Source organism: Pavona decussata, unplaced genomic scaffold (genome assembly GCF_977016875.1).
Source record: "Pavona decussata unplaced genomic scaffold, jaPavDecu1.1 SCAFFOLD_44, whole genome shotgun sequence".
Classification (NCBI taxonomy): Eukaryota; Metazoa; Cnidaria; class Anthozoa; order Scleractinia; family Agariciidae; genus Pavona; species Pavona decussata.
Window position 1 is genome coordinate 1,081,203 of NW_028145466.1, and position 12,512 is coordinate 1,093,714.

At 39.3% G+C, this 12,512-nt stretch overlaps 1 protein-coding gene across 1 annotated transcript; it reads left to right on the forward strand.

Annotated features, from left to right (window-relative positions):
- Positions 1-5,359: 5,359 nt before the first annotated feature.
- Positions 5,360-9,073, forward strand: LOC146482752 (uncharacterized; the record flags this gene model as incomplete). Its single annotated transcript, XM_085106736.1, has 1 exon — positions 5,360-9,073. A coding segment is annotated over one exon (3,714 nt), but the record flags the coding sequence as incomplete, so codon positions are not given.
- Positions 9,074-12,512: the final 3,439 nt, after the last annotated feature.

Below are 12,512 nucleotides of genomic sequence, written 5' to 3' on the forward strand. Positions count from 1 at the left end.
TTGGGTGTTTCGTTTTCGAGTTTGACGTGCATCATTTTCAAATATTGCGTGATTTGTTTTCGAGTTCAAGGTGTCTTTTGTTTTCGAGTTCTTAGTGCTATTAACAAACGATCTCTTTCTCTCTACCACGTATCGTGTGTATTCCGGTGACTGCGCACTGCGACGATTTGTGACTGTAAGTGGCGTCGTGGTGAGTGTAAGATGTTTTAAAAGTTTGTTGTTTCTATGCCAGTCAAGTATAGAACGGGGTCACCCAACGAGAACATTTAAGGAAAATACTTTAAATGTTGGCTCCTGTGTTCCCAGATCGTTTTCTGTTCTTCGAAAGATATATTTGTGTAAGCTATTAGAGATACAGATTGATCTATTCGGGTGCTTTAGCTGAAATTTTAACAGTTTTAGGAGAGGATATTTTATTGTCCGAATTTATTACCAGTTGTTGGTTCTACGAAAATGACCGTTTTTTGCAGTAATCGTGTCTTTCACCTCACGAAGACTGAGATCGGTTACCCTCGGGTCAATTGCGTCAGCACCCGAATATCTCACAAGGATTTAATCACCCAATCAAGGCGAAACAATGTAATCCAAGCCATCCGCGTCGTGGTTACCCCTCGCAAAACATCTTTGGATATCAACAACATAACGTTGCACACATTCTCTCATGGAAGCCATTTCAGCCTAGTTCAGATTCAGGCATTCGCGCATTAACGAGATAAGGCTAGAATATATTTTCTTTGAGCGTGAAAAGTATTCATAAATTATAATGCGCAACTGGTTCATACCCAGGTTCCTCTCGGTTCGTTGTACAACAGAACAGAATTTAGAACAGCGTCAATTTCTGTTCTGTTGCTCCAATTTCTGTCCCACTGTGCTTTTGATGTTTAAATTCCGTTCTGTTGATTCAATTTCGGTTCTGATTTCCTAAATTCTATTCTGTTTTCTCAATTTCTATTCTACTGTCTTGAGAAAAGAATTTGATAAAACGTAATAAAATTGGAAGGTTCTCCATAACAGAATTTGAAAGAGGATTTTGGCGGAGATGACCCCTCATAGATATCCACCTACGAAATGAACCGTGTTGGGTGCCGCCCATGATGGAACTATAACATTCATTCTACCGATAACAAATAACAACATAGTCGTGGCAAAATGGTTCATTTGTTTTCACTGCGAAGGGCTGTTTGCTTGTGTGATCTCGATATGTCCAGTGAACCCTCGTTCACTTCGATTCATTTCGTTGAAAATCTGTTTGAGGTCGTAACTCACCTCAGAACTCCGGATTTAGTCTTAAAGAAAATCTAAAGTTTTCGTCAGCAAAATATCAGCCAAAAATTTCGTTATACTGTCAAACTAATTTCTTTCGTTTTCGAAGAGGGAAATACGTCCTTAAAAACAAAATAAGGCCGGGTAGCATTTTCGTAAAGCCAACAGGACCTTGTAAATTCGAGGAATAAGATACTAAATTAAAAACTATAATTTTTACTAAATTCCCTGAGAAAGAATTTGTGGGATTGATCAAACCGCGACGGTTTTTTGTTACAGAACGATGATTCCGTAGAAATAGTATTCAACTTCCGATTTCATCATTGTCAAAAAAAAAAAAAAAAAAAAAGAAAAGAAAAAGGAACGACAACAATACAGAAATCAAGCTTAATTTATGTGGCGAGACGTATGGTGATAAAATTCCACAGATTTAGTAAAAGGGTGACAAGGATATATAATTTCTCTCATTTTAGAGGGGAAGTATCACGAGAATTTGATGTCATTTGAAAACCCAAAAACGTTTGTCTGTCAAAACAAACAAGAAAATAATTGTCTAGTTTTGTTATAAATTATCACCCCAGTGCAACAAAACTGTCGATTAGTACCTCTAGTCAGAGACAGAGTAGGTCGGAATGGATTAAAACTTGAAAAATGTTAGGCTAACGTTTTTCAAGTTCTCACATTTTTGTTTTCAAAATGCGTTAGGACAAATCAAGAGATGTTCCTTTCAAGAACTGAGTTGATTTGATATCTTTCCTCTCGTCGTTCTAGAATTATTTTGTAGCTATGTTTAGGTCTTAATTCGCCATTTTTGAGAAAAGAGGTCAAAAACACCATGATACTCCCCCGTTTAAGTAAATTATTTTTCACCAAGGATATCTCAGATTCTCGATTATTTTGCTCAATTTGCATATTTCTGTCTGTTCACTAGGGGAAGTCCCTTTTCCCGCTCACGCTTATTTTTCAGTTTCGGCCTTTCTTTCACTGATTCCATATGGAAGAAGAGCATATTCTTATCCTTAGATAATTAGTCGCAGCGCTCGCTTATTTTGGCCGTCGATAAAATCAGGAACATGGAACATTCCGGAACATTCTGGAACAGAAATATAAACGAAATAAATTGATGAAAAATATAAAAATATATGTAAAAACTGAAAATACGTCAAACAAAATTATAAAAAAAGTAAATGAAATCGGTTTAAATAGAATATATGATAACTAAAGAAAAATCTCTGTCTGAAAAGGTCTTTCATCCGGCCACCAGTTCCCGCTGGGTGACCAATAAAACGGAATTCAAAAGTTAAACTCAATGTGGTTGTAGTTTCTTTTAGACGTTATATGTAGCAGGTAGCAGTTTTTCTTATTGTTCCATGAAGCAATGTCTGATTCGGTTTATAGCGATATTGTCGACAAGCGAAATATGAATAACACAAGCAATATGCGGAAGCATTTTATCGTAAATGCTTGGATAGTCCGATACGGCTTCTCCTGAATGTGAATGGTGAGAGCCTATCGACTTGCCTAGAAGTGCGCATGAGTAAGGGGCGGAAGCAAACCAGGACATGAGAATCAATGGGCTAACACAGTCTAGAGCGAACCGTGTAATACCACCTTATATTTCGCCTATCCCTTATTTGCCCAGAATTTGACTAGGGTGTTACTGAATTAAGGACCAACAACCTGGACAGATCTTGGCAAGAAAGGCAGTTGAAACAATCACGCACTTCAACGAGCTTAACCCGCAAACCTGGCTGAAATGCCTTATATGGCATCAAAAATACCATTGTTAAACTCTCAGAATAAAAGGTCATACTCAAAATGAAGAAATTTTGAAATAGGAGAAACGGACCTCATCATGCAGAAAGAACCTTTGATGTCAAACACACGATGGTTGAATACAACGTCAAATCCGCTACAAATACACCGGACTCGGTAACGCAGGCCTTAAACTGAAAACCAATTTAACACTGAAAGACGCACTGGTGGAATGCAAGCTAAATTTAAAAGGCAAAAATACAAGCGAGGGAGTAGTGCAGGCTTGTCACTCTTTATTAATACAATGTGGCCGGTTGTCCTCTAGAAGAACCTTTTTACTCAGACACTTTGAGTCTCATATTCTATTTAAGCTGATTTGTGTCGTTTGTTAGTTTTTTTTTTATAATTAAGTTTGACTCATTTTCAGTTTTCATATATCTTCATTAATTTATTTCGTTCTATTTCATGTTCCGGAATCTTCCATTTTCTGTTTTTTTCGAAAGCAGCTTATTTTATATCCTGAGCAGAGCTCAGATATTAAATGAAACTTCCCGTAAGCGAACACCCTTGGTATCAGAAAAAGTGTCCGCTTAAGAGAGGTGTCCGTTTATGAGAGGTTAAAAAATGTAGTGTTTGTATGTAGCTGAAAATTTGACCAAGTGTCCGCTTACAAGAGATGTCCGCCTACGGGAGGTGTCCGATAGCGAAGGTTTGACTGTAAAAAAGTCTAAGGTAGTCTAGCGGACTCAAACTCAGGCAGACTCCCATGGTCTATTCTCTTATAGGCCATAGAACGTCGTAATAAGAGTATAGACCGTAGAAAATGCCTTCGATTTGTTTTTTTACAATAACATGGAAAAAGTAAAAGCGGATTTGGCTTTATTATGCGTTGAGAAAGCGCGCTCGTTATATCTGACGTCATTTTTATTGTTCTGTATTCTTATATATAGACAATAGTTACGAGCCAATCAGCGGTAGAGAAACGCCGTAAATTTTAACTTTTACGGCAGTGGTTTGAAGAATTGAATAAAATTTAGGCATTAAGTGATATGACTCTCGGCTAATTTCTCCTTACAATATCATTACCAGATCAAACATGCAGGTCATAAGAAAACACGAACTGATCACCAAAGATAAAATGTTTTGACATCGATATCAATTCTCCAAAATAGCAACAAAGAAAACATACGTAGAGCAGCGAGGAGAATGCACACGTTGATACTGAGGGTTGCAAGATATTCGGTGAAACACTCTTCCAAATTCTTGAGGTTTTGAAATAACTTCATTCCATTTTCACTTTCAAATTCATTGCACTACAGGGACGTAACCGGGATTTTTTTTATTTTTGACAGAGGGTGTAATTATAATCAGTCGCCATGCGTTTCAACAGCGATCAGGGGGACTACTAAACAAGTGATGTTTGGAAAAGTAAGTCTTAAAATGAGGGAATTTTGGTATTTTCTTTAATAGCTTTTAATGGACGACTCGAGTTTTGAATTCTGAGTAATATCATTTGATGATGCTAGCCACGCGCCACATTTCATCCAAAAGTAGATAGGAAAAAATAATTGATGGATCATAAGTCATTTCATTTAGAAAGTAGAGAGTAAGCACCTATGAAAAACGTGTAGACGATAGAGGGAACTTAAAAATAATAGCGTCGATAGAAAAAACAATACAGCAGCTGAAAAAAACAGTAAAACAAAAATAATGATAAACCATTATCTCTACTTCAGGAAGGATGCTGCAAAAGTGAAAATAGGCAGCACTTTAATACAGGCTTAAAGTTCACAAAATCCTACAAGCTTTCGTAAGACCAACAACAGCTAGTTAATTCGGATGATAAAATTCCGCTTACTAAAACTTTCTGCAGCTTAAATATGCAGCTGAAGCATCCAAACAGTCCGTGTATTAAATTACACAAACACGTTTTACAATAATTAAAAGAGCACGAAGCGATCTGAAACGCAGAGACAACATTTCATATATTTCGTTTAGATATTCTCGTTGGGTGCCCCTATTGTAATATAAATGTATTTGATGTTCACTAAAACTGGCGTCCTTACCAGTTACTGGCGGTTTTTTGAAAACACGGTGGAAACTCACCACTGGTTTGCCAGTACAACAGTAAACAGCCCCAGACTACTGTGCTTTTGTTTTATTTCTCCGGTTTCTAGTCAAGACCGTCATGAACAACACAGAGGAAATTATACAGACGACCTTTATTGGTACATGCGTTGCCACATTTCTTCGGAACACAAATCGATTTCTACAAGCTATTAAGTTGTGCAAAGAATGTTTGATTCTGCTAAACAACAAAGGCCTGGAAAAAGCAAAGGAATTTGGATACACATGGATATATTTATCGTTATTTGAAACTTACTGCCTTCTTAACGATCACACAAGTGTGATAGAATGTGGCAGGAAGCTGTTAGACGTTCTGCGCGGATGTGGCGAAAAATCCCAAGAAAGCAGGGTAACCTATAAACTGGCAAAATTATACCACCTTCAAAGTAAATATCAAGAAGCAAAAAGGCTTTATAAGAAAGCGCTCAGCATCATGATAAAAATAGACGAAAGGCAAGGACAATCCGCGTGTTATTGGAACCTGGGAAATGTTTATGAATCTCTCGGTGAATATGGAAAGGCCGAAACATATTACAACAACGCACTCGTAATCACAAAAGAAATTGGTGACAAACAAGAAGAAGCGGCGTATTATGGGAACCTGGGAACTGTGTATTATTCTCTGGATGAATATGGAAAGGCCAAAACATACCTGAAGAACGCACTTGCGATCACAAAAGAAATTGGTGACAAAAAGGGAGAGGCCGTGTGTTATGGGAACCTGGGAACTGTCTCTCAATCTCTCGGTGAATATGGAAAGGCCGAAACATACCAGAAAAACGCGCTTGTGATCAGAAAAGAAATTGGTGACAAACACGGAGAAGCAACGTCTTATGGAAACCTGGGAACTGTTTATCAATCTCTCGGTGAATATGGAAAGGCTGAAACATACCAGAAGAACGCACTTGTGATCAGAAAAGAAATTGGTGACAAACATGGAGAGGCCGCATGTTATGGGAACCTGGGAGCTGTGTATCAATCTCTCGGTGAATATGAAAAGGCTGAAACATACCAGAAGAACGCACTTGTGATCACAAAAGAAATTGGGCACAAAAAGGGAGAGGCCGCGTGTTATGGGAGACTGGGAATTGTGTATGAATCTCTTGGTGAATATGGAAAAGCCGAAACATACTACAAGAACGCACTTGTGATCACAAAAGAAATTGGCGACAAAAAGGGAGAGGCCACGTGTCATGGGAACCTGGGAACTGTGTATCAATCTCTTGGTGAATATGGAAAGGCCGAAACATACCAGAAGAACGCACTTGCGATCACAAAAGAAATTGGTGACAAAATGGGAGAAGCTGCGCGTTATGGGAACCTGGGAATTGTGTATCAATGTCTCGGTGAATATGGAAAGGCCGAAACATACCAAAAGAACGCACTTGTGATCAGAAAAGAAATTGGTGACAAACAAGGAGAAGCTGTGTGTTATGGAAACCTGGGAACTGTGTATCTATCTCTCGGTGAATATGGAAAGGCCGAAACATACCAGAGGAACGCTCTTGTGATCAGAAAAGAAATCGGTGACAAAAATGGAGAGGCCGCTTGTTATGGGAGCCTGGGAACTGTGTATCAATCTCTCGGTGAATATGGAAAAGCCGAAACATACCAGAAGAACGCTCTTGTGATCAGAAAAGAAATTGGTGACAAAAATGGAGAGGCCGCGTGTTATGGGAACCTGGGAACTGTGTATCAATCTCTCGGTGAATATGGAAAGGCCAAAACACACCAGAAGAACGCACTTGTGATCGCAAAAGCAATTGGTGACAAAAATGGAGAGGCCGCGTGTTATGGGAACCTGGCAACTGTGTATCAATCCCTCGGTGAATATAGAAAGGCCGAAACATACTACAAAAATGCACTTATGATCACAAAAGAAATTGGTGACAAAAATGGAGAGGCCGCGTGTTATGGGAGCCTGGGAACTGTGTATCAATCTGTCGGTGAATATGATAAGGCCGAAACATACCAGAAGAACGCACTTGTGATCACAAAAGAAATTTGTGACAAACAAGGAGAAGCAGCGTGGTATGGGAACCTGGGAACTGTGTATCAATCTCTCGGTGAATATGGAAAAGCCGAAACATACCAGAAGAACGCTCTTGTGATCAGAAAAGAAATCGGTGACAAAAATGGAGAGGCCGCTTGTTATGGGAACCTGGGGACTGTGTATCAATCTCTCGGTGAATATGGAAAGGCTGAAACATACCAGAAGAACGCACTTGTGATCAGAAAAGAAATTGGCGACAAACAGGGAGAAGCGACCAGCTATTTAAACTTAGGAACGTTGTTTCGTTCTCTTGGTAAACATGCTGAGGCTAAAGAGTATCACGAGAAATCACTTGCCTTGAGCAGAGAGATAAGACACGTAGCGTTAGAGGCTACTGCGCACCTCAACCTTGCGTACGACGTCTATTCCGATGGAAATGTAAGTTTACAAGATGATTTTGTTTCAAATCTCTCGGCATGCATTAACAAGTGCGAAAAAATGCGAAGTTTTCTTAGACGCCATGACCAATTTAAGATATCCCTGTCAGACAAGCATAGTTCTTCCTATCAATTACTCAGCGCAACGTATTGTCTTAATGTGCGAAATACGAAAGAAGCTCTTTGTGTTTTAGAGCTTGGACGAGGCAGGGCTCTGGCAGACTTAATCTTGAGTCAGTATTCTGCTCAACAACAAATATCAGTCAATCCGCTGTCATGGCCTGATATTGAGAGGATCGTGAAAAAAGAAATTGACTGTAACTGTCTATACATTTCATATTTTTCCCAACATATCTTTTTGTGGGTCCTTGAAGGAAACAAACCAACACTTTTCCGTAAAGTAAACGTCAACGAATGTTTTGTTCAAAAGGGATTGAAAAGAAATGTTCAGGAAGTTTTCAGTGAGCAAACCTTCAGACGATTTAATGTCATCTGTCAAGATCAAGAGAACTACGAAGATCGATCGCTTTCCTTTCTAAAAGTCGGCGGCGAGTCAACACATGAAACATCGAAGGAAGGGAGTTCGGCAGTTTTTCGCCCAGTAGAGACCGAGGAAGAGGAAAACCTTCAACCCGTTCCAACCCTAACCGAGTGTTACCAAATGATCATCGCTCCTGTGGCTAACTTTCTGGACGAGCCTGAAAACGTGATTGTTCCTGATCGCGCCTTGTACAAAGTTCCATTCGCAGCATTAAAGGATGAAAGTGAGAAATACCTGTCACAGATTTACAGAATCCGCATTGTTCCTTCTTTGTCGACTCTCGGGCTCATTCAGAACAGTCCAGCAGATTATCACAGTCAGACCGGAGCACTGATAGTGGGCGATCCAGACGTTGGAGACGTGCTGTACAAGGGACGCCTTGAGAATCCTTGTCGCTTGCCCTCTGCAAGAAAGGAAGCGGAGATGATAGCAGAACTACTTGGAACTGAGCCTTTGTTAGAGGGGAGAGCAACTAAACAAGCAGTTCTTCAGAGGATACCCTCTATAAGTCTGATTTATTTTGCTGCTCATGGTCATGCCGAAAGAGGAGAAATTGCTCTTGCCCCTCAACGCCCCACAAACGCGACTCCATGCGAAAAAGACTACCTATTGACAATGGATGACATTTCACAAGTCCAACTGCGTGCTAAACTTGTAGTACTCAGCTGTTGTCACAGTGCACAAGGACATGTTAAAGCTGAGGGAGTTGTTGGAATCGCTCGGGCGTTCTTAGGATCCGGTGCACGCTCAGTGTTGGTGGCCCTATGGGCCATACCAGACAAAGCAACAGAGCAGTTAATGAGTCGTTTCTACAAGCACCTGGTTCGTGGGGAAAGTGCCAGTGAGTCTCTTCACCAGGCCATGACGTGGATGAGAAGTAACGGCTATGCTGACTTGGGGAACTGGGCGCCTTTCATGCTGATTGGGGATAACGTGACGTTTGATTTCGGAAAGTAAAGGTCAGTTTTTTCAATGAGTTTTGTCATAATGGATGTTGAATAAATTATTCAAGAAAACTGTTCCATTCTACTAGAAAAACTAACGGTTCTGTGACAAAAGACCAAAAGGTATATTGTTATTGGACTTTTCTTTTTCCGTGATTTATGAACATCATAATACGATGAACAAGAATTCTACCTATATTGATTTAACTTATACCTCTTATATGTTCCGTTCCGTCATTCTGTTTTTGAGAGTTATATAAAAGAAATACTATTGATTCAGTGTACTTGCTGAGATCTAAGAGATAAGTCAAAGATCTTCAACAAATACAGGGGTACCGTGGTGGGAGGAAATAGACAATTGGAACTGCATGTAATAGAATGAATATTAAAACGATTTAATCACAGTTCAAAGGTTACAGAACTATCGGAGTTAGCGAAGTATTATTGTAAGTAGCAGGCTCGTGATTCGGCGAAGTAACTGTAGCGGTAGCGTTAGATTAGGTGACTGTGAACAGATTCAAAAAATTCTTTTCGAAACCAACTTGAAGAGACACCTTTAATTTCCAAGCCCTCCAGTTTGGCATTTATGGGCCAGAGATGGTAATTATTTCTAATGACAGATTTCAACACTAACCCTAAAATAAGATTTTTGTTTATCAGTTGCAGGGGTCGTGCCCAGGCCATTCGCCGAGGAGTGGCCTACAAAACAGAGCATTCTTTTGAAACAGGACGTCAGTAACTTGGACAGTAGACCAAAGTAGAATCACTTGGGCTGAAAGCATTGACTTATCACAGTTGTATTATATAGCGAGTTGGGCTTGCGTGCTTTTGTTGCAGTTGTCGTTGTTAGGTCGGTCTCTTCAGATTCAACTGAATTAAGAACAGAGGCAATCCTCGTAGTCGTATCTTGCCAGGTATAGAATGAGGTAGACACAGTGCGTCTTCAAACTTACACCTGAATGTGTGACAGAACCCACTAAATCGTCAATCATGTTGTTCGTATCGACAACAAAAGGATCAGGAGACGCTAGTTCCCATGCTTAGAGCGGTTTTCGATTGAGTGTCGAAAGAAATTCGCGTGTACTTTACTACGCCCTGTGATTGGTTAGCAAAACAGGCATCACTTTCTCAGCTAATGAGAAAGCGAAACCAATTGTGGATTGCTCCCATGCGTCTCCCCAAGATTGGTTTAGTTGTGTTTTTTTTTTCGCATTATAATTGGTGCATTGCGCTGTTTTCGTCTGCTGTGATTGGTCAGAGTGATCAATTAGAAATATTTACTTTGTCGTTAGTGGATTGAAATTCCCATTACGTTTTGTTAATTACGAATATTTACAGTAATAATTTATAATGGAGACAAATTTGATGAGATTTTGTAGTTTAAAGTAAAGCAAAAGGGGGTTTGCCCAGTCACTTTCGACTACAGGAAACATGAAAGTGTTTTGTATATATAGAGAGTGCCTGAATCGAATGCTGTCTGGTGACACAGATAACACAGTATTGTTCTTTATTATTCTCTTTTTGTTTATTCCGTATTCCCTTGGTTAAGTACCCTCTGCTTTAATAATCGCATTTAAGTGCATGAAATCTAAAATAATCAAACACCTCTCAGAGAGAAAAGGCAGTACGGCCGGGCAGGGGGACCCAACGAGGACACTGTAGTAAAATTCGTAAAATTTTGTCGCCTGTGTTCCCAGATTGTTTTCTGACCGTTTAAAGACAAAGACGCTTAAGCGTGAAATCTAAATTGCAGAAATTTTTAGGGAATGGAATATGATTCCCCTAAGTTTTCTAGCTGGTGTTGGTTTTACGAAAATTCTAGTTGGCATTTTTTCGCAGTTTTAACGACATATTTGTCACTTCGAAAACGAAAGGAATTAGTTTCCGGTGGTACAAAATTTTGAGCTGACATTTTTAATACGAAGAAAATTTTAGATTTTCTTTTCAACTAAATCCAAATTTCTGAGTCGATTGAGGCCATTCGGACAGATATCCACCGAAATGAAGCGCTGGGTGCCGATCGTCACCAAACGTCTATCTTCGTGGAAAACAATTATTTAAAACTTAGGTCTCTCATTCTCGAGAGCGCGCTGGTGGTTTTGTTTTTTATGAACATTTGAAAACAGTTTGAATATGGTAAAGACCTTTCAGCAAGCTTCCCTTCACATGCGAGGAAATATCGATATTTGACGATGATACATTTTAGCGAAGACAGTAGCAAGTGTGTTTGCTGTCAAACAGTTGCTATAAAGTATTAAGCATAAAAGTATCTTAAAGTTTCAATAATCTGTACAAATGTTAGGCTGATAATATCATATTTTAATAAACATTTTTTTCCAAAATATTCCATTTTGATTTTTCCAATATAGAGGATCCTGGCTAATAGAAATAGCTGTTAGCTTTACTTTGTAATGCAGGCCGGTAGCCAGATCAAATTTTTTACCGGCTCAATACTAAGTTAAAGAAAAGTTGGGGATAGTGACAATATGCATAAAAAAGGGCAAAGCAAAACATTTTCGCCTCTCCTTCAACATACCGATTTTTTTTTATCTTATCGTTCCTCCGCAGAAATCCCAATATTTGGAACCCTCCATAATCCACAAAACGCTAGTGCCTGCCGTATACGTACATACCACTGACTTGGCCAAATTTGACAGCACACAGGAAAAAAGAAATCTCTTCGCACTCAATGATGATAACACATACAACCACCATGGCTGGTGATCGTCAAACCTTTTCTTGAATTAATCGCTTTTGGTTTTTCTTTTTCATATTTTGCACACAAAGAGCTCAACTAAATTCCAAATGTTTTGAATGCGTTGAACCTGGAAATTTTGCTTAGGCAACCACGTCGGTTTCCACTATGCTGGCTACGGGCCTGGTCTCGAACTCCTTGTTTATATATGCTAATACCCTTGAAGATCGGCATAGTTTTCATGAGGCCAATCAGGTTGTCATTAATCGCTTTAATTTAGGTCAACCGGCAAACTCGAAAAAGTTAATCGTTTGTTTCCTTTTTAGCTATACATAGGTCGAGCGTAGTTTTAGGCTATTTCTTTTAATTTTGAACTCCAACAAGTGTATTTTAATTGAAGAAGGAGAGAAACTTAAACAAGCCGCGAGAGTACGCCGTATTTCATGATATTTCGCCAAAAGTTATCGACCCATTAAGTACAGATACAACTTACAACAATTTTTTGACCCATTAAATGCATGACTGATGCAACGATAAAGCGAGTGATACTTCCCCCACATTGTGATAACTCATTCTTTGCGCATTTGCACATTCACGAGTTAAAGAATTGTCTGGTCGCACGGTGTGATTAGCAAAGCGGCTTCTCATTGGCGGTTTCAGGGCCGTAGCAGAAAAAAATAAGGACTGAGGCAATATCCATGGTTGAATTCCCCGCCTAGCAATTTAGGGTCTTTATGATGATTACGTTTAAACAAAA